General features: G+C 40.7%; 2 protein-coding genes across 10 annotated transcripts in view; both read left to right on the top strand.

Annotated features, from left to right (window-relative positions):
• kmt2cb (lysine (K)-specific methyltransferase 2Cb) overlaps positions 1 to 16,742 on the top strand; it is a 105,886-nt gene extending 89,144 nt beyond the window's left edge. For 6 of the 9 annotated variants that reach the window (XM_077520587.1, XM_077520569.1, XM_077520579.1 and 3 more), the window contains 16 exons: positions 293 to 457; positions 539 to 668; positions 1,416 to 1,563; positions 1,654 to 1,838; positions 1,981 to 2,117; positions 2,460 to 2,724; positions 3,813 to 3,952; positions 6,293 to 6,397; positions 6,504 to 7,608; positions 7,710 to 7,846; positions 8,529 to 8,671; positions 9,046 to 9,220; positions 12,076 to 12,192; positions 12,279 to 12,352; positions 12,797 to 12,905; positions 14,825 to 16,742. In XM_077520587.1, coding sequence (XP_077376713.1) covers positions 293 to 457; positions 539 to 668; positions 1,416 to 1,563; positions 1,654 to 1,838; positions 1,981 to 2,117; positions 2,460 to 2,724; positions 3,813 to 3,952; positions 6,293 to 6,397; positions 6,504 to 7,608; positions 7,710 to 7,846; positions 8,529 to 8,671; positions 9,046 to 9,220; positions 12,076 to 12,192; positions 12,279 to 12,352; positions 12,797 to 12,905; positions 14,825 to 14,917 — 3,228 coding nt within the window. In that variant the 3' untranslated portion in view covers positions 14,918 to 16,742. The remainder of the gene's footprint in view (positions 1 to 292; positions 458 to 538; positions 669 to 1,415; positions 1,564 to 1,653; positions 1,839 to 1,980; positions 2,118 to 2,459; positions 2,725 to 3,812; positions 3,953 to 6,292; positions 6,398 to 6,503; positions 7,609 to 7,709; positions 7,847 to 8,528; positions 8,672 to 9,045; positions 9,221 to 12,075; positions 12,193 to 12,278; positions 12,353 to 12,796; positions 12,906 to 14,824) is intronic. The other 3 variants (XM_077520550.1, XM_077520533.1, XM_077520524.1) reach the window with 3 other exon arrangements.
• Positions 16,743 to 18,826: 2,084 nt separating this feature from the next.
• LOC144018381 (5'-AMP-activated protein kinase subunit gamma-2-like) overlaps positions 18,827 to 24,690 on the top strand; it is a 42,791-nt gene continuing 36,927 nt past the window's right edge. The window contains exons 1-2 of the mRNA XM_077520493.1: positions 18,827 to 19,092; positions 20,633 to 20,695. Of these exons, the coding sequence (XP_077376619.1) occupies positions 19,009 to 19,092; positions 20,633 to 20,695 (147 nt within the window). The 5' untranslated portion in view covers positions 18,827 to 19,008. The remainder of the gene's footprint in view (positions 19,093 to 20,632; positions 20,696 to 24,690) is intronic.

Here is a 24,690-nt window from a genome sequence, read left to right as displayed (position 1 = left end):
TCTTCGCTGTTGGTTGTTATTATTAATATGGAGACACTTTGACATAACAGGAAGTCTGCAGTTTTGTTTTGAAGGTGTCATTTTGGCCAAATTCCAGGCTTTTGACAAATGCCTCATAGGTATCTCACCCAAAAGCAATATGCCTGTGTAATTTTGCGATCTTCAGTTGCTTACAAAAGCATTTAGGCTCTGAACCGTAAATATAGAAGCCATGTCACAAGGAAAAGTTACATCAATTTGTTTTGCCTACATAAATGGTCTAATTCACTGCCCTGGTTCTATATTTCCACAGCAGCTCTCTCTCCTGCCCCTCATGGAGCCATTGATCGGGGTCAACTTTGCCCACTTTGCTCCCTATGGCAGTGGTCAGCTCAATGGAGAGAACCTGCTGTCAGGCACTTTTGGCAGTGCTTCACTAGATGGCGTGTCCGACTATTATTCCCAGCTGGCCTACAAGGTGAGATGAGATCTGCTTGCATTTATGATGCTCTTGTACTGTTCCTGTAAATGTATGAACTGACTCGACTGTTTCCTAAAGCAGAGTAACCTGAGTAATCCACCAACACCTCCGGCATCGCTTCCTCCCACGCCACCGCCTGTGAATCGGCAGAAAATGATCAATGGTTTTGCTACAACAGAAGAGCTGGCCAGCAAAGCAGCAGCCATGGGTGAGATACAGAGCTTTACTGTACAGATTTGAGATTATGAATCGAACATGGCATATTACGTTGTCACACTGCACAAGGCATGCGCAGTTACCCCACTACTAGAAAGTTTTGTACAGATTTTTATTCTAAATAAATCGTTTCGGCAATATATCGTGATATTACAGCGCGCAATTCTTGTATCAATTCAATATGCGGCCGAATCGATATTTAAAGATCATTTTTTTATGGAAATATTTAACAAAAAGTCTTCGGGTTAGGGTTCACATTTTAAGCATAGAAGAATGTTATATTAATGGAACATTAAGCCTTAATATTTTTATTTTAATGCTGTTCAAACATGAAACCGATTGCAACCTGTTTGTTGAATACAGTGTTGACGTTTCAGTTAAATACATTATCATACAAATCTTTCAGTGTACATGTATAAATTTAGCAATTAGTAATTTCTAAATTTGAGTTAGAAAAAAAAAATCCCTGTTCTGGTGAGGTGTTCATGCCCATCTCACTGAGAGAATGCCTTGGGGACAACCCAGAACACGCTTGAGAGATTATTTCTCCTTGGCTGGCTTGCAAAACGCCTCAGAAACCCCCAGGATGAGCTAGATGAAGTGGCTAGGGAGAGTGCCGTCTGGGCTTCCCCGCTTAAGTTGCTTACAACCGTGACCCGACCTCGGATAAGCGGGAGAGAATAGATGGATGTGTATTTTTATTATTCAACAAGATGACTGCATGCTCTTCTATATACAGTGTCCAAAGGGCTTGTTCCGAAGCCGCTACATGTCCCGTTTAGGACTGAGGAAGATCTGCTAGCTCGGGCCATTGCTCAGGGACCCAAAACAGTGGATGTTCCTGCATCTCTTCCGACCCCTCCTCACAACAACCAGGAGGAACTGAGGTGTCCGACACACACAATACATCAATACAGTTCTTCGTTGTCATGCATAAGTGCACAGGTTTGACTGTATATTTCCCTGCAATGTAACAGTAACAAAGGACAGGAGCTTTGCAAGGAAAGGGACACACCTGACAGTTTTGTTCCATCCTCGTCCCCTGAGAGTGTGGTCGGCATGGAAATCAGTCGTTATCCAGACTTGTCATTGGTGAAGCAAGAGCCTGCATCCCCCTGCATTTCCCCTGTGCTCCCCATGCTTCCTGCACCGGATGGGAAAGGTAAATACCTGTAAATATAACCAGATTGTAACACAGATAATCGCCTTGTTGTTGGTGGTGGTGGTGGTGGTGTTTTTTTTTTTTTTTGTTTTTTTTTTTTTAAATTGATATAAAATGTAAGTTTTAAAAATGTCCTCTTTAGGAACAGAGGTCAAATTGCAAGATATTAAGACGGAGCCTTCAGGAGCCTTTTTTGGACCCCCATTTGGCCCCATGTCTAACAATTCCAAATCAGGGCTGGTTTCTGTAGCTATCACATTGAGACCAGCTGCAGCTGAGGTAAGAGTCCTTTAATTGAATGAAAATGTGAGTTGATTAGCGAATGTGTCTTCCACTTGACTTTTGTTTCCATTGTGAAAAATATTAGTGGTTTGGTACCCAAAAGGTGACACCATCTCACTGCAGCCCGCTGATTGGTTGACAGAAAATCATCACTTTGCAACAACACAAGAAAGTGAAATGCTGTTGTCACATTCTTTTTGTCTTGTTGAGTTTGAGTGATTTAGACTTAGCTGGCCCTTGTAATGTCACGCTATTTCCAGAGCTAATCACCTCCTTAAAATACAATGTCAACAACCCGTGAGTGTTTTTAAGGCCTGTTATTTTTTTTTCTTGCATCAGAACATCACTGGAGTGGTGGCAGCCATTTCAGAGCTGCTTTGTGTGAAGATCCCCAGCAGCTACGAGGTCAGCAGCACCCCAGACCGGGGGCCCATATCTATGCTCACTTATCCACGCGGGGACCTTCGCCCTCCTATGCTTTTCCATGGACAGGTAGACAATGGAGGCCTTCATGGTCGGCCGGGACAAATGATAAGACCCGGTGGGGCAATTGGAATGATGCAACAGCAAGCGCATCATTTCCGCTTCCATCCCAACAGCCCAGGTGAGGAAATGATAGAATGGATTTTCCCCAAAAGCGGGTTACATACATAATGATTTTTTAACACGTTAACTGATTTTTATTTATTTATTTATTTTTAAATGCAAGTTGCCACACGATAAAAAATTGGCATGTATTTTCTTAAGGTTCTTAGTAAGTGGTGTATGTGATAACACATCACATACAAGTTTTCCAAGCAGATAAGGGAGGAAAAGTCACACCATAATTGTCCATATAAAATTCTTTTAGACACCCAATTTTTGGGCCTGTTGTGTGTACCCCACTTAAAAACCCCGACTGTTATAACAAGTTGCTATACATTATTTGGTTGTTACTAACATAGCGATTATTTCACCCCCCCAACCCCCCCACCCCCCTCAAAAAAATTCCAGTTTAAAACATTTTTAACAAATATCGGTATCGCCCTTTGTAATGAAAGCAATTTTAATCTCAGGGAGCTTTTTATTTAATTTTCAGTTAACTTCATAAAAGATGCTACTGACCCTGGGAACCTTCTGAGACATTTTTTTATTTTTTTGACATTTAAACAAACAAATGTGAAAGTTTAGGATTTGAGGTACTTTTACATTTTGGGGGAAAAAAACATTACTGTAGAAAACTATAGAGAGCTATGGCATTTAATTGCTTAAGTTTGCAATTAAATTTTAAAGACATACCTTGGGAGCTCCCTGAATGTTTTTGTTAGAAATTGAAAAGGATGTTCGTTGACTAAGATAAAAAATAAATAAATACTTCTACATTTTGAAGTCTGAAAAATTGTTCAGTAAACATGCTTCAACACATTACATCAGAGTCAAGGTTGGCATTTTTGTTTTAAAAAAGTTTGCCGCCAATATCACTCCTTTTTTTTTTTCTTTTTTTTTTTTTTTTTTTTTTTTTTTTTTTTAAATTAAAATGAATATCGGCTTCAAATATTGGTTGTCGGTCTCCTTGACTACTAATAATCTGCATCGGTATCGGCCTTAAAAAAATCTATCTCTATTTTTGATTCAGTTAGTCAAATGTTGGTTACATTGTTTTGTGAATCATTTGCATTTTTATTCATTTATTTATTTATTTATTTGCTTTAGGCTCTGCCCTAGCTCGAGGACCTGACCAGAGAATTCCTGGCAGCCCTGGATGTAAACCTCAGTGGTGCTGCAATTGTAGAGTGGTGGTCCTGGGAAATGGAGTGCAGAAATCCATCAAAGATCTCCCCTCTCACATCAAGGTGCGATATACTGTATATATGCTGTTTGCTCCTTATGAAATTCCTTGAATAATAGTTTTGGAAATTAACACTTAGTCCATCGACACTCAAATATTTCTTACATGTTGAGAAATTGTGATAGACCAGCATTTATTTGTATTTAATACCTTGACATCAGTCTTTACGCCATCATATACTCAGTCCATAAAAGCTGGAGTGTCAGTCAAGGAAGATGCATATTGCTACAGAAAGAGGACATGGGTGAGAATAACAATGAAAAAATGGGGATATATTGAAAGGTGGGGCTCGTGCCCATTCATTTACTGTAACTGCCGCGATACGTACACCTCTAGCGTATGTTTTTAGCGCAAGCTTCATTATTTCATCCACAGCTACATATGAAATTATAAATATGGTTAAATATTATTGTAAAACAGAGTAGTGTGTACTGTATATACAGGTAGTCCTGTAGTTATGAACATTCGAAGATATGAACAAACACTGACTGATGTCCATACATGCCATAAAATACGCACATTACGGTACTGTACTGTAGTTCTTCTTTCTGCCACAACCCCACCGAGCAACACCATCCCATACACGCACCTCATCTTTCCCTCTGCCCCTCACTGTCTGAGTCTTTCTCGCTCGCTCAGACGCCAACGTCCTCGCTTCCTATTATCATCATGCTCCCCCCCTTTTTTTTTTTGAATGTCCCAGCCAGTAAAGAGCAGCAGGCTGGGATGTATACTTGCGGTCCCAAAAACCACAGTGAGACTTAGGAACAATACGGCGTACGAACAGCCTCTTGGAACCCATCATGTTCTTTGTAGCTTGAGGACTACTTGTACTACATTTCTGTCACTGTGTCCCGGTGTGCTCAATTTTAACCTGGAGATTTATTGTTTTCCTGTGTGAAATCTTGTCTGTCTTTTGATTGGCTATAATTTATGTTGCCACATTGCACGAATGTGCAGTGGAGTTCTGACGCATCCTTCTGTGTACTAGATGACTTGGTGGTTTAAGTTGTGTTTTTATTTACTTTTAGCGTGTTTTGAGTTCAATAATTCTAACCCCAGATTAGATTACACCGTATGCGTGTGTGTTGCGTCTCCGCTCTGCTTCGTCTTGACTGCGTGCTCCGGACACATCAATTTTATGGACAGCACTCACCAGCTACGGTCCGGCAGCTCCGTCACCGACAACTTCCCGCCGTTTCTCGCACACGTGATCACGTGTGACCATGTGACATTAAAAACGACAAACGCACAAAGTCTGTGCTCAGCAAAGAAGCAGCTTCTGCTATGATGTTCCATGCAGCATCCTTTTTTAGGTTGTCCTTATAAAAAGGATGTGCCGTGTTATATATATTTTTATGGCTTTCCACCTTCGTTATAAATCTCTCCTTGTCCATGTTCGCTGGTGTTTAAACGGTGTATTAAGCGTGAAGCATTATGACGTTTTTCTGACATGATTGCGAGACATCTGGCGAGTACAGGGTCCTCGAGTCACGTCTGAGTTCCGTTCCTACGCTAGCGATGTAAGTCGAATTTCCCCATTAATGTCAATATTTACATCAAAATAATTTGAATAAAAAATCTAAAATACGTTAAAAAAAACAAGATGCTGTCCGACTGAAGCCCAAGTTTCTGCCGATTATGGTTGGTGTCTCTCCTTTCTGTGATCTTTTTATGATGTCTAGATTCGTTTCCATGGTAATTGCTTTTCCTTTGGCAGGACCAACATTGATAGAAGACATAGCTTTCTTCTTTGGAGTCACGATGTGGGGGAAAAAAAAAAAAGAGGGCGAACAAGCCAAAGATACTCCCACAAGTGCTCAAGCGCTAGCACTAGCTAAGGGCTAAATCACGGACGAGGGGAAAACACTGCGGGCAATATGGCGGACGAGGAGCCATAATGGCAGACAGGGCCAAAATGGCGGACCGGACGTAACTGTTGTAAAGTTGAAACGCCTTAGGTCGAGTGCGCCTTAACTCGAGGACTCCCTGTATTTTGTTCTGATAAGTAACTGGATTTTTTTTATTTTAAAACTGTGCCAGTCTTCCTGTCCCGCTCGATGTGTTGAATGCTAGTTTGTCATTTGACGGATGCGTTCTCCTGCAAAAATATAAAATAGGTCTATCCGCGCGGCGGGCTCCGGCATAACGCAGCTGGTCCGCAGTCTATCCGCAGCGCATACGCAGCCGGTGTAATTTGAACAAACTGATAGAATGGAAACGAATCGGCTGCGCCGCCGGAGCGGAGCGGAGACGCATGCGGTGTAATCCCGGGATCAGATGTCAAGCTTTGATTTCATTCACCTCTGAAATTCTGAATGTTTGGACAAATTTCTCTCATTAGGAATCTGTCGGCCGTTTAAAAGACGAGCTGGTGTTCTGCAGTCAGAACTGCTTCCTTCTTTACTGCTCCTCACCAATGCAGTCCAGGTCATCCTCAGAATCAAAGGTTTGTAACTACCTACATAGACAACACAGACCTGAATGAACAGGAGATGCGGTAAATCATCAACCTTAGTGTGTGTCGCACTCATCTTATTTTCCATCCCCACCAGGAATCACTAACTCTTCTTGCTGCCTCGGATCAGACTGAGATCTTTTCCAAAGCGCAGCACCAGTACAACAACAACATGTCTTCAATGGATGTTCATTGCCTCGCCCAGCTTGAGCCCAAACACTCTCCCCCATCCACCCCTCCAATCCCCTTCCCCATGGCCGGTGAGACCGCCAGGTCTGACGCCATCAAAGTGACAGTGAAGCTGAAGGCCCGGCCGAGGTCCCACGAGACTTGGCATCAGGTAAAGCGACCAAAGGGTCTTCGATGGAGGAAGTGGACCGTGCAAGTTGTGGTGCCTCGAGGAAACTCTCAACTCCCGGATGAAGATAAGATTGACGAGCTCCTGAAGAAACTCGGCGCCTCCTTGCGGCCTCCCGCCTCACTGCGGGACCACAGGCGCTGCTGTTTCTGCCACCAGTTTGGAGATGGAATCACCGACGGTCCCGCTCGCTTGCTTAATCTCGACCTGGACGCGTGGGTGCACCTCAACTGCGCCCTGTGGTCCACGGAGGTGTACGAGACGCAAGCCGGCGCCCTGATCAACGTGGAGTTGGCGCTGCGCCGTGGCCAAACGGTGCGCTGTGTCTATTGCCAGCAGACGGGCGCCACCAGCGGCTGCCACCGCTTGCGTTGCACCAACGTCTACCATTTCACCTGCGCCCTGCAAGCCCATTGCACCTTCTTTAAGGACAAGACCATGCTGTGCCACGCCCACAGACCCCGTGGCACGGCCGGACACGCTCTGGAGCACGAACTGCGCTGCTTCGCCGTCTTTCGGCGCGTTTACGTCCAAAGGGACGAAGTGCGCCAGATGGCCACAGCTGTGCAGCAGCCCGAGTTGGGCTACACCTTCCGGATTGGCAGCCTGGTGCTCCACGCCATCGGCCAACTCACGCCCACGCAAATGGCAGCCTTCCACTCCACCACCGCCATCTTCCCGGTTGGCTACGAGGCTTGTCGTATATACTGGAGCATGCGCCACGGCAACCGCCGTTGTCGTTACGTCTGTTCTGTCGAGGAAAAAGATGGACAACCCGAATTTACCATCAGAGTTGTTGAACAGGGCTACCAAGATCTGGTCCTGACGGACACCTCTGCGAAAGGTTTGCCCTCAATAGCCTATCAAATTCTTTAAATATATGAAGCCACAGTGCGTGTGTTTTCCCTTCTTAACATCTTCCTGTTCTAATCTCTCTCATACTAGGAGTGTGGGATAAGGTTCTGGGTCCTGTTTCGGAAAAAAGAACTGAAACGGGCACACTGAAGCTCTTCCCAGTTTACCTTAAAGGGGAGGACCTGTTTGGGCTCACCGCGTCCGCTGTTGCCAAGATCACTGAATCGGTTTGTAGAAGCTCTGACATTATCAGAATAGTCGTATACAGATTGTTAAACTATACTGCAACAGGGGTGTCAAACTGATTTTTAGTGAAGAGCTGTTATGACTGTGAGGTCATATCCTGGAATTTTTTTTAATCGCCTCATCAGATTAGATTTACACAAATCAATGGATAGCTAATTTTGAAATCTGAAGTCAAGGGGTTTTGTTAAAATAATGCTTGCAGCATGTCAATAATATTATTGATTACATATTGTTGCTTCAATGTGAAAAACACGTATGTACATTTTTTTATACATATCTACATTTTTGGAATGCCTGTATTCAGTTTCATCCCAAAAACATATTGTTTTGTGGAGATAATAGGAAGCAGCTGATTCTACATATTGACTATGTGAAATAACATTTAACATTTCTACGTTTTTGGGATGTCTACATTGTTTCATTCCAAAAACTTAAAATGTAAAAATAATAATAAAATTAAAAAAAATAATAATAGTTTTTTTTTTCCACATATCAGCTGATTTTACATTTTTGCACAGATTTTAGCAAGAGTCATGGAAAGTGATGCAGATGATTTTCTTTCACAGGTCAAAATGATGATGTTGGCTCGATGTGGCAGTCAGACCTTGACTTTGGTACCTGTGAACAATTCCAATGACTCAAATGTTTCACTCTTTATTTCAGCTCCCTGGAGTGGAGGCTTGTGACAGATACTCATTCCGTTACGGGCGCAACCCTCTCATGGTGCTGCCTCTTGTGTTCAACCCAACCGGCAGTGCCAGGGCCCAGCCGAGAACCAGCTCTCCTCGCACCTCTCTGGTCATCAGGTAATATTTTGGTGAAATTAACGTCACTGCAGGGGTCCTCGGTTTATGACAGCGTTCCATTCCTATGATGGCAAAGTTGCCTGAACTTTAACACAAGTACGTAGTCTATCTGTCAGTAGTCTGTCACTGACCTACGCTAATGCAGTAGCTAAGTCATAATTACGTTATTTGTATTAAAAAAACAACAACAAAAAACACTTCCAAGCCATAAATATAAGGCAATCAAATGAAAAGTTTTAAGTTGAGCAGCACGATTACAGATTCTTTTAATGCAACTGCTCAAAATAGTTTATTGCTCATCATTCTTCACCATCATACCGTGGTACAGAGGACCCTCTGTATTTTCTATTTTCACATTATGTGTTCCTTTAAAGGCCACAGGCGCAGGCTGTATCTGGCGGCAGTGCTAGGTCGAACCAGAATGTGGCCCAGGGAGAAAGTGGCGCCTCCCACAGCAAGCCCCCAGTAGTGCACCCGAGATCTTCACAGTACCGCTGGATGAAGAGTGAGTGGAGAGCCAACGTCTACCTGGCCCGCTCCCGCATCCAAGTGAGTTGTACAACCTCAGAGCTTGAACTGGTCTCACATACTTGTTTGATAAGTTAGCGATATTGCCCTTAAAGGTGAAACAGTGGTTCAATTAATTATGTAATCCCCTGCTGAATTACTTTTCTCACCTACAAAGAAATTAACTGCTTGTCATGGTTATGGTTGTTTATTGTGTATGGCATAATAACATAAAAGATAGTAAATGTGTGCATTTTATTTTATTTTTTTGTGTGAAATATGTTTCTTATTACCAAGCAAAAGGCGAGCTTTGCACACATCCCAGGAGGAATTTGATCCACTCCTTTTTAGTTTATTGGCTACCGCTTGGACAGTTGAAGTTATGTTTTTTTTGACTGATGTTCACTTCCTGTCACAGATTTTTGGTTGCAGTCCTGCCTCCATGAGTAGGGCCACTGCAAGATTCTGTTCCATTGTCACTGTTTTCTTGGTGACTGAGGTCTCAGTTGCTTTCAGACCATGAACTAGATTCTGTCGTGTACTTTGAGGCTGTTTTCTTATCTTTCTCCATGATCATCCCCACTCCACGAGATCTCCCATGGTGCTCCAGACTGTGGGCAATTTCACGGTCATATGTGTGTCTTACCACTTTTGGAATAATGGTGCCAGTAGATGATATCTCACCAAGCCTTTTGCTAATTTGAGATGTTTTGTGAGTCGTTCTAACTTTGTGCAGGTCATACTCATCATTAGTAGGGATGTAACGATATCCAAATGGCACGATACGATATCACGATATGAAGCTCACGATACGATAATTATCACGATATTGTTGGGAGGTTGGTGATATTTAAAAAAGGTCACAATATTATAAAAAAAACAACAACAAAAACAGCTCATACTAAAAAAAGCACAATATTGTGCCTTTGTGCTTAACATCAATGTTATGTTATTATGTTTTATTATTATTGTTATTATTATGTTATGTTGTTAATGCACGCACATATTGACTTGCTTCATGGGCATATTATGTTCCTTCATCTGACAATTAGTGTAGATTTTAAACATAAAAGGGCCAAAAAACATCCCTAATGAAAATTAAACCTGACTTTTTTTTTTTTTTTTTTTTTTTTTTAAAGAATTTGTTGCATTTAAATATCGTGAACGTGACGTCGATGATATTGTGGCAGTTTTAATATCACGATATCACGCTTATTACATCCCTAATCTTTAGTCCATGTTAGTGTAGCGATTGGAAGAGTGATGTGCAGTTGAGATTAGGCGTGTTGGGAATTGGTTGAATGTGCGCAGCTGTTTACTACTTAAGTATCGACCCATCTGTGGGAGCCAGAATCCTTGCTGAGTTATTTGTCACTGACTGTGAGATCAATGAAATGAAGAAAATGTTTTCAAGTTTTACATAGTTTTTCTTTTTATGTTTTTTTTTTACTGATGTTCTAGTAACATAATCGAAAAACATCCATGAACATTAGAGAGTGTTAGTTATCTTATGCCGATGTCAGACTACACGAAAACAGCCCGATTTCAGCCCGACCGACGTGTCGCGGACAAACGGGGCATGTCGTAAAGGATTTTGGGTTGCCTTGACGTAGCGTCGCCCGTGTAATGTGACACGTTCAACGACTGGTCGCCTGTTGTCCGGGACGGTTCACGACCATCATGACGAAAGTCTAGCATGTTAGAATTTTTGCTCGTCTTGACGCATAATGTGACATACCTACGTCGTCGTCCGTTTGGTTCCACAGCATTGACCAATAGCGAGAGGGAGTGAAACGTCAATCACACACTGAACAGCACTTTACAGCTCTTTTTATTAGCATTTTTATTTTATTTTATTAGCATTTGTTTATATATTCGTTTATGCATTTATTTATTTATCCCCTGGATATTTCATGGGATGGGGCCAGGCAGGTGCATCTCGAGGGGAAAAAAAAAAAAAAAAGCGTCCAGCTGCAGCGCTGCGGCTGCATGGAGCGCGCACGCGTCCGTGCAACCCGTCAGGCAACAGCGACATGAATAGAGGACCAAAATATAATGTGACTGTTCTAATAATTTCAGAGATTTGGGCATATGAGTGGGGATGGGCACATATTTAGTGAGGATCAATCACATTTTTATATAGTCGGGCCAGGCCTCGCCGCCTTAACTGTCACCAACTCTCACTTGAAAGTTTTTTTTTTTCCCCCTCGGAGTGAGTAGTATACTATCCAATGCGCAGTTCTAAAACAAGTCAAATATGAATAAAGGAAGCAGTAAAAAATACTCAAACAATATAATATTTCAGTGTTTGATAAAATAATAAAACAAGATGTCATCCCGCAAATTAATGAACAAAATCGGCTATATTGCCCCGTCGCATATAGGCCTAAATAAATTAAAATACAGTGTTGGCTACTAAATCATATTTTAAACACTATTGCGGAGCAGGGAGCGCAAGCAATGCGCTCACATCACACTTGTCCCATGCGTGCTCCATTCACGCAAACACTCCCTGTTCGTGCCTCTTTTTTTTCTTTTTTCTTTTTGTCCCACCTCCCCGACAAACAGTGGCCGACGCGTCTCTCTTGGCAAGACAACACACGATGATCGGCAGGTGTCTTGTCGCGTTCAGACGTGTAGTGTGACTACACGCCCCGTCCACGACACGGAGCGAATTTGTCGGGTAATGTGACAGCGCAACTGTCGTGTAAGACAAAAAAATCGCGTAGTCTGACATTGGCATTATTGAGACAGCCCCCTCCCCTTTAGCCCCAACTGCATGTGTTATTTCCTAGAATTTATTTCATACAAATGAAAGACTTAAAACTGGAGTTATTCTGTATTATGGAATGACTTTTGTATTCTGATGCAAATGTACTGTAATGACACATTTGCAGGGTCTCGGGCTGTTTGCGGCTCGTGACATGGAAAAACAAACAATGGTGATCGAGTACAATGGAACAGTCCTCCGTAATGAAGTTGCCATCAGGAAGGACACGGTCTATAGATCTCAGGTAAACACCATCTCACTGAGAATCAGCTGTAGGCTATTTTAGCACAAAAAAAAAATAATGGTGAGTTTTGCCCATCTCTTTTCCAGAATCGAGCTGTGTTTATGTTCCGCATCGACAGCGAGCATGTTGTCGATGCAACTAGATCAGGAGGGCTCGCCAGGTATGTGACATGAATAACTCACTGGTGCTTTTAGGGTTTTCATTAGGAATGCTATACTTGAACTAAGCGCTCAGTGTATCATTTATTATGCAGAAAGATGAGTCAGTGAGGTCTCTGCCTTTGGCTGTTCTATTTAGTCTCAATGCATTCATGACCCCGACCTTGAATACATGTAGGCGGTGTTGCCTCGGGATGTCGGGTTCAACGCATTTTGTGTTGTGCATGATCAAAATATTGTGTGTCTTGTCTGGCATAATGCTTTGCAAGAAATATTTGACTTGTACAATCACACGAATTAAAGAGCACATGCAAAAAGCTTGGCAGAAAAATCTCTTTTTCAGTTAACCCTTTGCAGCCAATTTAAATATAACATAAAAAAAAGCCTCTTCATTAAAGCTCACGTGGGGTTTGAACTGACGACATTTTTCTTTTTTCCCATAACAGGTACATCAACCACTCCTGTGCCCCAAACTGTGTTGCCGAGGTGGTAACGTTTGAACGGGGTTACAAAATCATCATCATCTGCATCCGCCGGATTGAAAGGGGAGAGGAGGTGGATATTGTTTTTGTGTGCGCGCGCGTGTTCCCCCACCACCTTTTGTTTTTATTATTATTATTATTATGGAAAACACCTACACTTTGTTATACATAGTTATACGTCTGAGGTCCAACAAAATGTGATCCGTACAACAATTCTGGGTTTTGAACGTTGCATTTGTTTGCACAGTAGTGTACAGTAAGAGTAGCTGCTCTCATTGAGCATGCTCAGTTACCACCATACTTCTTTTTGTTTTGACTGTCTTGCATGTAGCTTTTGTACAAGTGTTTGTCATACAGGCATTTAGTATAATGACTTTACTACTACTTTAGCGTAGGTTATGGAAGGCTATTAAGACATTGCAATCATGAAACCTTTAACTGTACAGTGTTTTGATAAATGTGTTAATTAGCATTCTTACTTTTCATACAAGTGCAAAAATAAGTTGACCAACATATAAAAAAAGTTATCTTTATTTTAAGTGGGAAGTCAACCCCCCTCAAGTAATGTCTTGACTAGGGATGTTCGATACCACTTTTTTTCAGACCGATACTGATACTCAGACCCTCACATACTCAGATACTCACGATACCGATACCAACTGCAGATACCAGTAGTACATTTTGACAAATAAAAATAAAAAAATCACTAAAAGATATTTTTAAACAAATATATTTCCTTTAATTTTGACAAAAAAAATCAGCACAGTCACTCTTCAATAGTCTTAATGCTCAAAATAAAACACAAAAATGCTCTTTTAGTTTAAGATTCACAATTTTGAAGTATTTCCAAACCGGTGAAGTTTTGGTGAAAAACTGCTGCAAGCGAGCGCCAGTTACAGGCAAGGAGGACTCACTTAACGTCTTCCCCCTCTGCCATCTGTCGCTTGTACTCGTCTGCGTCACGAGTACTCGAGTACTTGAAAAAAAGGCTGGTATCGGCCCAATACCGATACCTGGTATCGGTACTCGCCCATCCCTAGTCTTGACAATACTGTATTATGTTCTATGCAGCCCCCACTAGTCTTAAAACGGTGTTCTAGTTAATATTGCGTTAGTGGAATATGAGTTAAGCAGCAAAATCCAGAAGGTAGCAATTTTTCCACTTGCTGTGAAGTGAAAATGACATCACAGTTGCTCAGGTCTCTGGTAACAGCTCAGCTTCAGAAAACAGGTGTGTTGTGGTTGGTTGCCAGCCCTGAGCAACTGTGATGTCATCTTTGGTCGACAGCAAGTGGCAAATGGCCGCACCCTGAGATGGATAAAAATGGCTGGATTTTGCTTCTTAACTCTTATTCCACAAATGTAATATTAATCAGAATGTCATGTTAGTAGTGAGGTCACATATAAAATTCTATTGTCAAATGTTTAAGGTTAGCCTATTTTTCCGATACAAGTTGTACCAGTCAAAAAAAAAAAAAAGCATCATAAAGAAGCTTTTCGCACCCAAAATCCCCCTCATTGCGGGTGCGTTTCGGAAATACTACTTGGATGCTGTTTAAATGTGCCGTTCAGTTATTTGAAGTGCTCCACACAAAAAAAAAAGAAAAGTTGTGCGTCCTGCAGTACAGGGAAGCAGTTCAAGCACTAACTGCTGATTGCTTTATGACAGACTCACTGCGTAGGGAAATTAAAAGGGAGGGGAGCTCGCTCTGCCTCTCCACACTCAAATAGTACAGTATATGCTCATGGTGCAAGCAAAATACATTAGTTACCATGACAACTATTTCTTAAGACAAAGAAGTAGATGTCAAAATTCTTGAACTTAACCCTGTTTTTCACTTTATGCTGCCATGACTCATATCCCAATTGTGCCATTTAAAGTGAGACAATTCAGACTTTTTTTTTTTTTTGCTGCGAAATCCAGCCTAATTGGGAAAGGTGCAACCCGATCTGCCACTCACGCGCCTGTCTCTCCCATTTCTAATTTTCCAGCTGTGCTTCGACCACCAGTTCGACCCCGTCGCCAGCCAGCACAAGGTGGCGTGCCACTGCGGCGCTCCAGAATGCCGGAAGTGGATCTACTGAGCGAAGGGAGGCCGATGATGACAAACCTTGAAAAAAAAAAAAAAAAAACACACACAAAAAAGAGCATTCCCTGCTTGTCGCCTGCAGATGCCGAGAACGCTCGGTTTCACACCGAAGCGGTTTTGTGAAGGAGCAGAAGGCATCCGAGTTGGATGGAGGTGAATAGAACAGAGTAGCAAGATGCGACGTGTGCCATATGTGTGAGGCTGTTGTATTGCCACGCCTCTGTCTGTCTGTCTGTCTGTCTGTCTGCAAACGTGTGTGCGTGTGTGGCTTACGTGGGGTGTGGAATTCACCAACGAATGAGAAAGCACTGTGCAGCGTGCGGCCTTATTGCTTACTAAGGGCAGGCCCTTTTATTTCTTTTTTTCTTTTTTCTTTTTTTGCGTATGTGTGTCGTACTACGTGTATGACTAAATGTAGACATCACTGAATGAGGAATGTACAGCAATGAATACTGCGAAGGGAATATTAACTTGCACTAAAAAAAAAACAACAAAAATGAAAAAAAAATATGGACACACACAACTTTAAAAAATACTTGATTCCATGAGTCAGTTTTATCATAGGTCTCCGTCATGTGATTTGTGTGGAATTTTGTATTTATTACCGAGTGAATGAATTTGATTCTCTACGTGATGATGAGTTGAAGAAGGCTCGATATGTTTGTGAAGTTAGAAGAAGACATGCTGTTACTGTTTTTTTTTTTTTTTTTTTTTTTGTATAAATGTACATAAAGAAAAAGTATAGGAATAACCGACCAAATACTACCTTAACCTTCTCGATGTTGGGTGTTTTTACTTTTTTTTTTTTTTTCCTTTTTCTCCTTCCTATTCTGTTTGTCAATGAAATTTATTTAAGATGGAATGTTATTTCTGTTTTGAGAGTATATATTATGATTATTGTGTACAGAATTTGTAATATAATCACAATAATTCACAAAGTATTTTTGTTGTAAAAGTAAGGTATTGTAGCTGTAGTGTTTTGTGACTCACACACTTTAACCACTCAAGCAAACATGAAAAAAAAAAAAAAAAAAAGAAGCTATTTTTGTTGCTAAATGATCAGTCGCAGAAAGAAAAGATCAAGTCTCCGAACGGCGACAGATTGTTTGCGTCTGTTGGCTGTTTAATCAGGTTTGATTTGAAATGAACTGTGAATTAGGTTTTCAAACCCAAAAGGACAACTTTGTAACTTTTTAACACAAATAGGAACACCGACGTGTATTTGTTGTTTTTATGTTGCTTTTAAAACAAGGTGCAAATAACGTCGACAAACCCGAGTGTGCGTGCGTGCGAGTTTGTGTGTGTTTGCGACAGGAAGAACTTTTGTCAGCGTTGCTTCTCTCTTTTGGATAGAAATGGCATTGTCTTTAATCAGAACTATTTCTTATACTGACACAGTCACACGTCACATGCGTAGAAAATGGAAACATTTTTTTTGCGTGCACAATTTCAAGTGGACTGTAAAATTTTGGAGACAGTCTTAGAACTTGTAATGTATATGGCATGTATTTTTTTAACTTTCCGAAGACTCAATTGTATATATTTTCTCAATGAATGGTTGTAACAAAATTGTTTCTTGAATGTTTTGTTGTTTTTTTTTCCTCCTCTTGTATATGACATCATCCTGCCAGTGTGTTTGTGATACATTTTCTTGGTCATGTAAAGTAGTCCCTTTTTCTTTTTATTCCCCCCCACCACCTTTTTTTTTTTTTTTTTTTTTGTCCGTTTGTTTTTGAAAATGCCTTTTGGAGTGTACAGAGTACGGAGTTTGTGGAATTGAATTTAGAAACATTTACATAAATAAACTATTTTACATGTTAGCATATCGTGTGCGTGAGCATACCCAAGTATACCCTAGTATAGTATATCTATACAGACTGGCGCCTCATAATCTGCTGCAAAGGGAAAATCATAACATCTTCAAGGTTCTGGTGAACGCCGCAAGGTCAGATGTTGACCTTGTAAGCTTCTCATTGAAAGGTAAGATTTGTTTCATTTGAATTTGATCTAATTATTGAAGCCAACTTATTAGGCTGGCCTTAGAATAAAGTAGCTCATCTATAGGAGGTCTTAATTATTTTAATTTTCATGCATTTCTAGTTGAGCATTCTTCATAAGGGGTTATAGTGACATCTGCTGGTGAAACGAGGCAGCATCACGTTGAAACGGGTTTTGTGCAAATGTGTTCTTTCTAATCCTAGTGTTCTCTCGCTATTTTTTTTTGGGGGGGGGGGGGGGATAATGACCATCGGGGAGAAAGTTTAATGTTGCCACAAGATGGTGGCAAAGCATTTAATGGAGCTCCTCCACTCACCTCAACAAAATCATTTATACCAAGATTGCAGCAAAATAATTCAGTAGTACCACTAGCCAAAGCTTTGGTCCGTGCATAAAAAGTGATTTTTATTTATTTTTTTACAAATAACTGAGCATAGTTGAAATACAAATCTAAATACTGCAACACCCTCTAGTGCAAGGGTTACATTTCAAACCACCCCCTCAATAAGATGAAACCTTATTTAGATATATGTTTATGCATGTTTTTATAGCATTCAATGCATTTTTGTCTATAAATAAGCTTTATACAAACATATTTATAAACATTCAGAGAGCAAGAGCAACAAATGAGACCAAAATATTGTACAGTGTAAATAATCCTGTTTCTCCCACACTTAACTTGGTAGCCTGCATTAAAAAAAAAAAAAAAACTAAAAGCTGTCGCTTTCGTAAAAAGCAAGATTAAAGAAGATTTGACAACCAATAGTCTTCAACAAAAACTATGCTGATCTCGAAATACTTCCTGTTTTCAATCTTTTAAATGAGTGAACCTGCGATGTCGGGAGGGTTTACTTTAGTATAATTTGAGTGATAAATCATGAATATGCGTGGGAACATGTTACACCACAGAGTTTCAAATATTGTGGTCGGCGTGTTTGGCACATCAAGCAGACAGCTCATTTCAAAATGTCATCCATTTCACAATGAAAATTGCTTTTATAGGTCATTCATGTATTTAACGTGTGCTGGCGATGTGATGACTCAGCTTCACCTTGTGGTTGAGATGGCAGTGAGTCAGGTGATCATGTACAACCAGACATGAACCTTCAGCAAGAAGCTGCTGCAGTTCAAGTAAAAACAAACCCAGGAGGAAGAAACCCATGGGTGCACATTTAAAGGGTGGGTAGCACACTTTCACACTTCTGTTATTAAGACTATATAGTTAAACAAACATGACTTGACTATTTTTGACAATTTCGAGCTTACGTCGCAAGTCCAAATTTCGGTCAACTAGTTGAAAGGAAGCTTTTATCTCATTGAAAAGCATTGCATTTGGATCGTTCTAGTTTTATTTGTGAGAATTATTTTGATTTCAAAATGTGATGAAATGTCATTTGACGACTATAATAATCTGCCTAGTTTATATGCGAGTCACAGATAAAAGCAATACAATACGCCGTGTTTTTGCGTTTGTGTTTGCATTACGTTGTATTACGGAAATATGAGAAATGCCCGGATGTTCGGAATTAAACATGATGCTGCCCCCAGCTGACCAATGTACACACGCCAGGAGCAGCACAACCTCAATTAAATTAAAGCAAAGTGTGACAAAAAATAATTCTGTAATTTGTACTCATTTTTTGAAGTATCAGTGTTTTTGTTTTTATTTCTAATCAGATTACAAGGAAAAAAAATTGTGTTTTTAGAGGCTGAATTTAAGGCATTTCCATTCATTTCAATGGGCAAAGATGAACAGAACCGGGTTCTTAAAGCGTTAATTAAAACTCGCGTCACTGACGGTCTTGTGTATTTGTTAAAAAAAAAAAAGACAGTCGTGTTTTGGATTTACCGTAACGCCTGTAAACAAGTGGCGGTCGAAAGTCATTCGTCCCTGCGAGCCCTGCCTCCACTGACTGGCCCAGCCTACTTCCTGGTGGAGCAGCAGAGGCAGCAGCAGCCGTCACTTTAGTGTCCTGTCCACACTGATTCAGCAACGACTGAGGTGTTTTGTTTATGGTCCGCAGTCGTGATTCTGCTGTTTTCTAAGCGGCACGCTTTCGCTCCTCCTCGCTTGGTTGGGGGGAAAAAATGGGGAGTACGGTGATGGAGCCCGGCAAAGGAGGCTCCAAGAAGCTGCCCAAGAGGAGGAGAAGTCTGCGTATTAACATGCCCGTAAGTCGCTCAAGTGTACTTTAGCTGCTGTAAAATAGGGCATCGGCTCATTAATGGAGTGCACGCGACGCTGGTGTTGACTGACAGGTTGTGCCATAAATCCTCAATATGTGCTTTTTCTGCAGCGTTGTCATTCCACGACACTGAATTGCAGCAAGCAAAGTTTGTATGTAGGTGTTTATTTACACCCGCCGGTCTCTTTATTAGGTACAACTCTTGTTTTTAATGCACATGGGTGGGGGGTGGGGATGTCCTGTGGTGTGAATGGTTTTGGACAGTTCCAGTTTCTGGACATGAGAGGTTCCACATTCCTGATTTAAATCAGATAAAATAAAGGAGTTTAAACAAATAAATAGATAAATACTCTATAAAGATAATTTTGTGTCGTTATTGAAGAAGCTACTTGCCTCTTTTAAGCCCCTAGATCAGTGGTGGGCAAACCTGGTCCTTTGAGGGCGGGATTCCTGCAGGTTTTGGATGTTTCCCCTCTCCAACACAAGCTGGTACATGATCAGCTCATCAGCAAGCTCTGGATAACAATCATGTTGATTTCAATCAGCTTGTGTTGGAAGAGGGAAACCTCCAAAACCTGCAGGACTCCGGCCCTCGAGGACCGAGCTCGCCCACCCCTGACCGAGCTCTTGCCCTGATCAACATGCATGACAACGAAATGAATTAAACAAGAAGAAAACAAAAGCCTTACCCAATACAAGATTGTTCGTATGCAAAATAAAGCTTGACTGATGTGGATTTTTTTTTTTTTTTTTTTTTTTTTGAGGCGATGCAGATTACGATATTTGGCTGAATAAAATTCTGATAACCGATTTATCAGATTAATTAAAAAAAATACTGACTAAAATAACTTTTTAGTTCTTTAGTGCTTACTATAATAAATATATGAATTATAGGCAGAACATTTGACTGTTTTACAATACTTAGTTCTTCTAAATTTCCCTGTGCCCCCCCCCCCCCCCCTACACCCAAAAATACAAGTAATATATTGCAAATTGTCAAATGAATTAACTCCTGTCCCTAATGTTGTTTCTGATGATTGACTGAACTTTATGGTTTGCTTGTAATCAGTAATAAGTACATTTTGTGTTGGGCTTTTGTTGTTCTCACCTTTTGAACTCCATCTGTATGACTGTAGAGTGGACTTTAAACGTACTCCTGATGGCGCAAAGCCATCTTATTGGTCAATGCGGTCACACTTCAGCTTGATTGCTGGAAATTGGAGAACTGATTTTTTTATGTTTTATTTTTTTTTATTTTTTTAATGGGAATTGCCAAAATAACATAATTGATGTGTTGTCTCTGCTGCACAGCTGTTGTTGCAGTGGTTCAATGTGGAATGTCAAGTTGTATCTTTGGTATGGGGGGGAAATATTTGCCCAAGTCATGGTCAAATGCGGTCATGTCTGCACAGAAATGCAATATTGTCTTTATTGTCTGCTGCTCTTCTAGTCAAAACCGAAGCACCTGGCGTTCAACTATCTTTCCTCATGCACTTTTTTTTTTTTGCCTCGTTGTGTTCATGCAGGACTTCTCGCCATTTGCGTCTCCTCAGGTGGAAACGAGTTGCTCAGCTGGAAGCCCAAACACGGTAAAGAATTTTACAGCACTGTTTCATTTTGATGGGTTTAAAAATAAAGATATTTTATAATGGGGCTTTTGTGACTAAATCATGATGACAAAATTCAGGCATATAAGTTGTGCAGTTTTCTACTGATCCAAATTAGGATTGTTTGGCCTTGGTGGAGGTTTGCACTCTATTTGAAAGTTGAACACCATTTCTGACATCTCATTGTTTTGCTTTAAGAAATAATGGAAGTGCTTTATTTTCCAGTTGGGGGGCATTTTATATTGTTGCGCCAGGGAGATGAGTTCCATTGTTTACATGAACACTTCACACTCCATTTTACTTTCATTTTTGGTGATTTTGACCTGAGCCGTCTTGTACTGAGCAGCCCAAACAGTGATGTGTGTCACTCTGCAATAAGTCATGATCATGTTATCTTATTCACTGGCAGCCATTTTCACTGAAGCAATCCCCTTTGCTCTCGGCTATTTTACTGGATTTTGACTGATTTTTGCAAGACCCACAGAATATTGTGTTCTATTGCTATAAAAACATGGAACCTACCAAAAGAAAGATTAGAGCCTCTTCTTTCATCAGGGAAAAAATGTATATTTCTATCTGTTACCATTTTGCAGCAATTAGCAATATGTATCTAAGTTTCTTCATTATTCACAAACCTGTTGAAAACACTGGGAAAAAGAGCTTGTTGCAACATGGCCCTGATCTCTTATACTCTGCTGCCACCTGCAACTACCAGTGCTTCAAGCAACCTCTTCATGTCAGAAGCTGTATCAAAGTCTTCTGTATGCTCGAGCATTAAAAAAAAAAACATAAATGTATAAATAAAGTTTTGGGAGTGCAGGACAAAGTATTAAAGGTATTTATACGTTTTGGTTTGAATGAGTTAACTCATCAATTGAATTTTTTGCTTGACAATATGTTGTGTGAGACAAGTGGGGGCACTTGTCTAAACACAGCATTCTGATTAATATTGCTTAAGTGGAATATGACTAAAGCAGAAAAATCCACCCATTTTTATCCATCTCAGAGGGCAGCCATTTTGCCACTTGCTGCCAACTGAAAATTACATCACAGTTGCTCAGGTAACAACCAATCACGGCTCAGCTTGCAAACATCACATGACCAAACTCAGAAACCAGGTGAGCTGTGATTGGTCGATGCCTGAACAACTGTGATGTCATTTTCAGCCGACAGCAAGTGGCAAAATGAATGAATGTATAACATGGGTGCTTTTTGCTGCTTAATTAAATATTCCACAAACACAATATTCATCAGAATCAAGAAAATGTTGGTGTTGACTTCCCCTTTGGCAAGACCTTCCATCATTTTCTTCCAACTGTTTAGCGTAACCTAACGCCAAGCATGCATATACTACAGGATATTGATTTGCGTAAACAAAAGCAGCCTCTTCCTACTATCTGCCCTAGTTACTATTTACTGAAGCCATGAAGCCATGTAGCTCATAGAGCCGCTTTATCGTGGAACTATTTTTACAGTTCACGCGAGTCACGCCTTGTCCCGTCCCTTTTTGCACAAGGTCTGTATTTCTTCTTGCACAATAGCAGCGAGTGAGAGTTGGAGATGGGCGTGTGCTCTCGCTGGCTCTGATTTGTCACAGGGTTGCATGAAAAAAGGGGAAATAAACGTGCGGATGGAGCCGCCTTGAGCAAATGCCGTCCTGTTAGCCTTGTTGGGACAACCAGACAAAACAACACTGTCTCACGTGGGACCAAATGAGTACGTCTACTGTTAACACGGAATTATTTCCAAGGCAGCAAAAGCTGTCCAGATTGCATCTAATATACCGTCATGTGCATAGAAAGTGGCTATTTCCGTATTTCCTCTAATAGAGGCCTGAGGCATTTACTTTTCCCACTGCGGGTACTGTAGCAGCAGGCGTTCATTTGTGATGCGACTATAGGCGACGATGCTTCCAACAAATAATTGTGACAGTGTTACCTAAATGGTGGAATGTAAACTGTTCCCTACTATCTTAATATTAAACATTATTTCTTTGACGAACCTCACGCTTATGTGTTTTGTTGTTACCGCAGAAAAGCACCACATTTATAATGGAGTATTACTAATTTTGAAATGTTCAGCAATAAAAAGTTCATATTTTGGCTATCACAAATGTGGTAATGTCATTGCTCAGGTAACAGCCAATCACAGCTCAATAAGCCGTGAAAAAAAAAATCCCGATGTGGGAACTTAGTTTGAAAGTTGTACCAATTGAAGTTCGACCAGTGTCATGGAAGATCACAGATGGTCAACAAAAGGTTAACTCATTCACTGACAAGTATACTTGTCATTGTCAGTTGTGTTTTTTAGAGCGGGGATAAATGGGGGAAAATCTGATTATGCTCCACTGTAAATTAGGGGTGGGACAAAAAACCGATTCGACCGAACAAAGGGGAGCTAAACGACCGTATCGGTAGCAGACTTGTCAACCGATACAAAATCCGCCGGGAATCCTTAGATACATTGCTTGTAAAGCTGTGGACCGGATATCACGTTGCTGTGAATCGGTTGCGAGTGAGGCTTTATGGTTTTCATAACAATAGCAAGCGTTCTGCACCGTGCTCAACTTGTTTTGTTTACATTTCAGGAGCATCACTATTCAATCTACTTCCGTGTTTACAGAGAGCTAGCAAAGTAGCGCTCAGAGACGCTTCATTCCCCGGATGTTGTAAACATAACGCAAAGACAGACGTTACGCACCTTTTGGGGGGGGGCGCCTACCGTCAACGCCGTGCTCGCGACACGGCGCGCGCGCGCACACCGAGTGACAACATGCAACAGTGGAGACAGTTAGCAGAAGCCGGTGCCGTACATCTCGGTATTTCCCATGGCTATCGAGTCCTCTCGGTGCACTTGTATGTCCCGGGCCGGCGTTGGTACTGCGCGCGAGCCAAAAAGAATAACTCCCGTGACGATCCAATGCATGGATTCAAACGACACAGGTATGTTCTACAGCCAAGTCAATGTATACAACTAGCATGAGCAGCAGATAGGAGAACTGAGACGTGCCCGCAATTACGTCATCAAACTCAAAATGAACGACAGCCCAAAAAACAAAACAAACAGTCGTGATTCCGTGGTCATCATCGTGTCTCAGATTAAAAAAACAAAAAAGATATCATACATTAACCAAAAATGAATGTGATGGCAAAGAAAAACAAAAATTGTTAATAACAAAAATTGTTGATAAAAAGGTTAGGGCACTTTTGGAAATATTTTTGGATATATTAAGTTGTTAAAATGTGTTTGATAGATTTATTGTTCCATAAGGTGGCTTCATATTTCTTTTGGCTGGACGGTAGGTTTATTTCATGTCTTAAATTTATGTTTCTGAAATACTTCACAATGTGCAAATATTCTGTTTAATTGTGTTGGTGTCTTTTTAAAGGTTAAATATTTATATTTCAAATTGAATTATCAGCCTTTTGTTTTCCTGATCCTTATTTTGAATAAAAACAAAACAAAAAACAATTATAACTGTCAGTAACAACTAATAAATATTTAAACTGATACATTTTTCAATCATATCGCCCAGCCCTTTGTTGCTGTCTTTAAATAATTGATTCAATATATGAAAATATAGAAGACATTGTTGTTCTTCTTTTTTAACACATTTGTAGATACTGTAAAAATTTGTGGTGTTTTAAGATTAATGTTTACAAGCAACAAATGTCACTATAAGTTTTGAATATTGGAATGAATCGTATCGAATCGAAAATTGTATCGTTCCCAAACTTAATCGAACCGTTCTGTTCTGAAAGATAATCGTTTTTCAATCGAATCGCAACTTGTGTATCGAGATACATATCGAATCGGCCTCATGTCAGAGATTCCCACCCCTACTGTAAATGTCAAATTTGGAAACAACTTTACTGATGCCCAACCACCGGTAGATGACATCATTGCCCCATTTTATATGAAATAAACACAGTTTCAGAGTCCATGGGAAAAATGGCTGTATTTTGGCAAACCTACAT

This window comes from Festucalex cinctus, chromosome 1 (assembly GCF_051991245.1).
Source record: "Festucalex cinctus isolate MCC-2025b chromosome 1, RoL_Fcin_1.0, whole genome shotgun sequence".
NCBI lineage: Eukaryota > Metazoa > Chordata > Actinopteri > Syngnathiformes > Syngnathidae > Festucalex > Festucalex cinctus.
The sequence above is the reverse complement of the archived record's forward strand: the minus strand, read 5'-3'. Positions and strand labels throughout refer to the sequence as shown.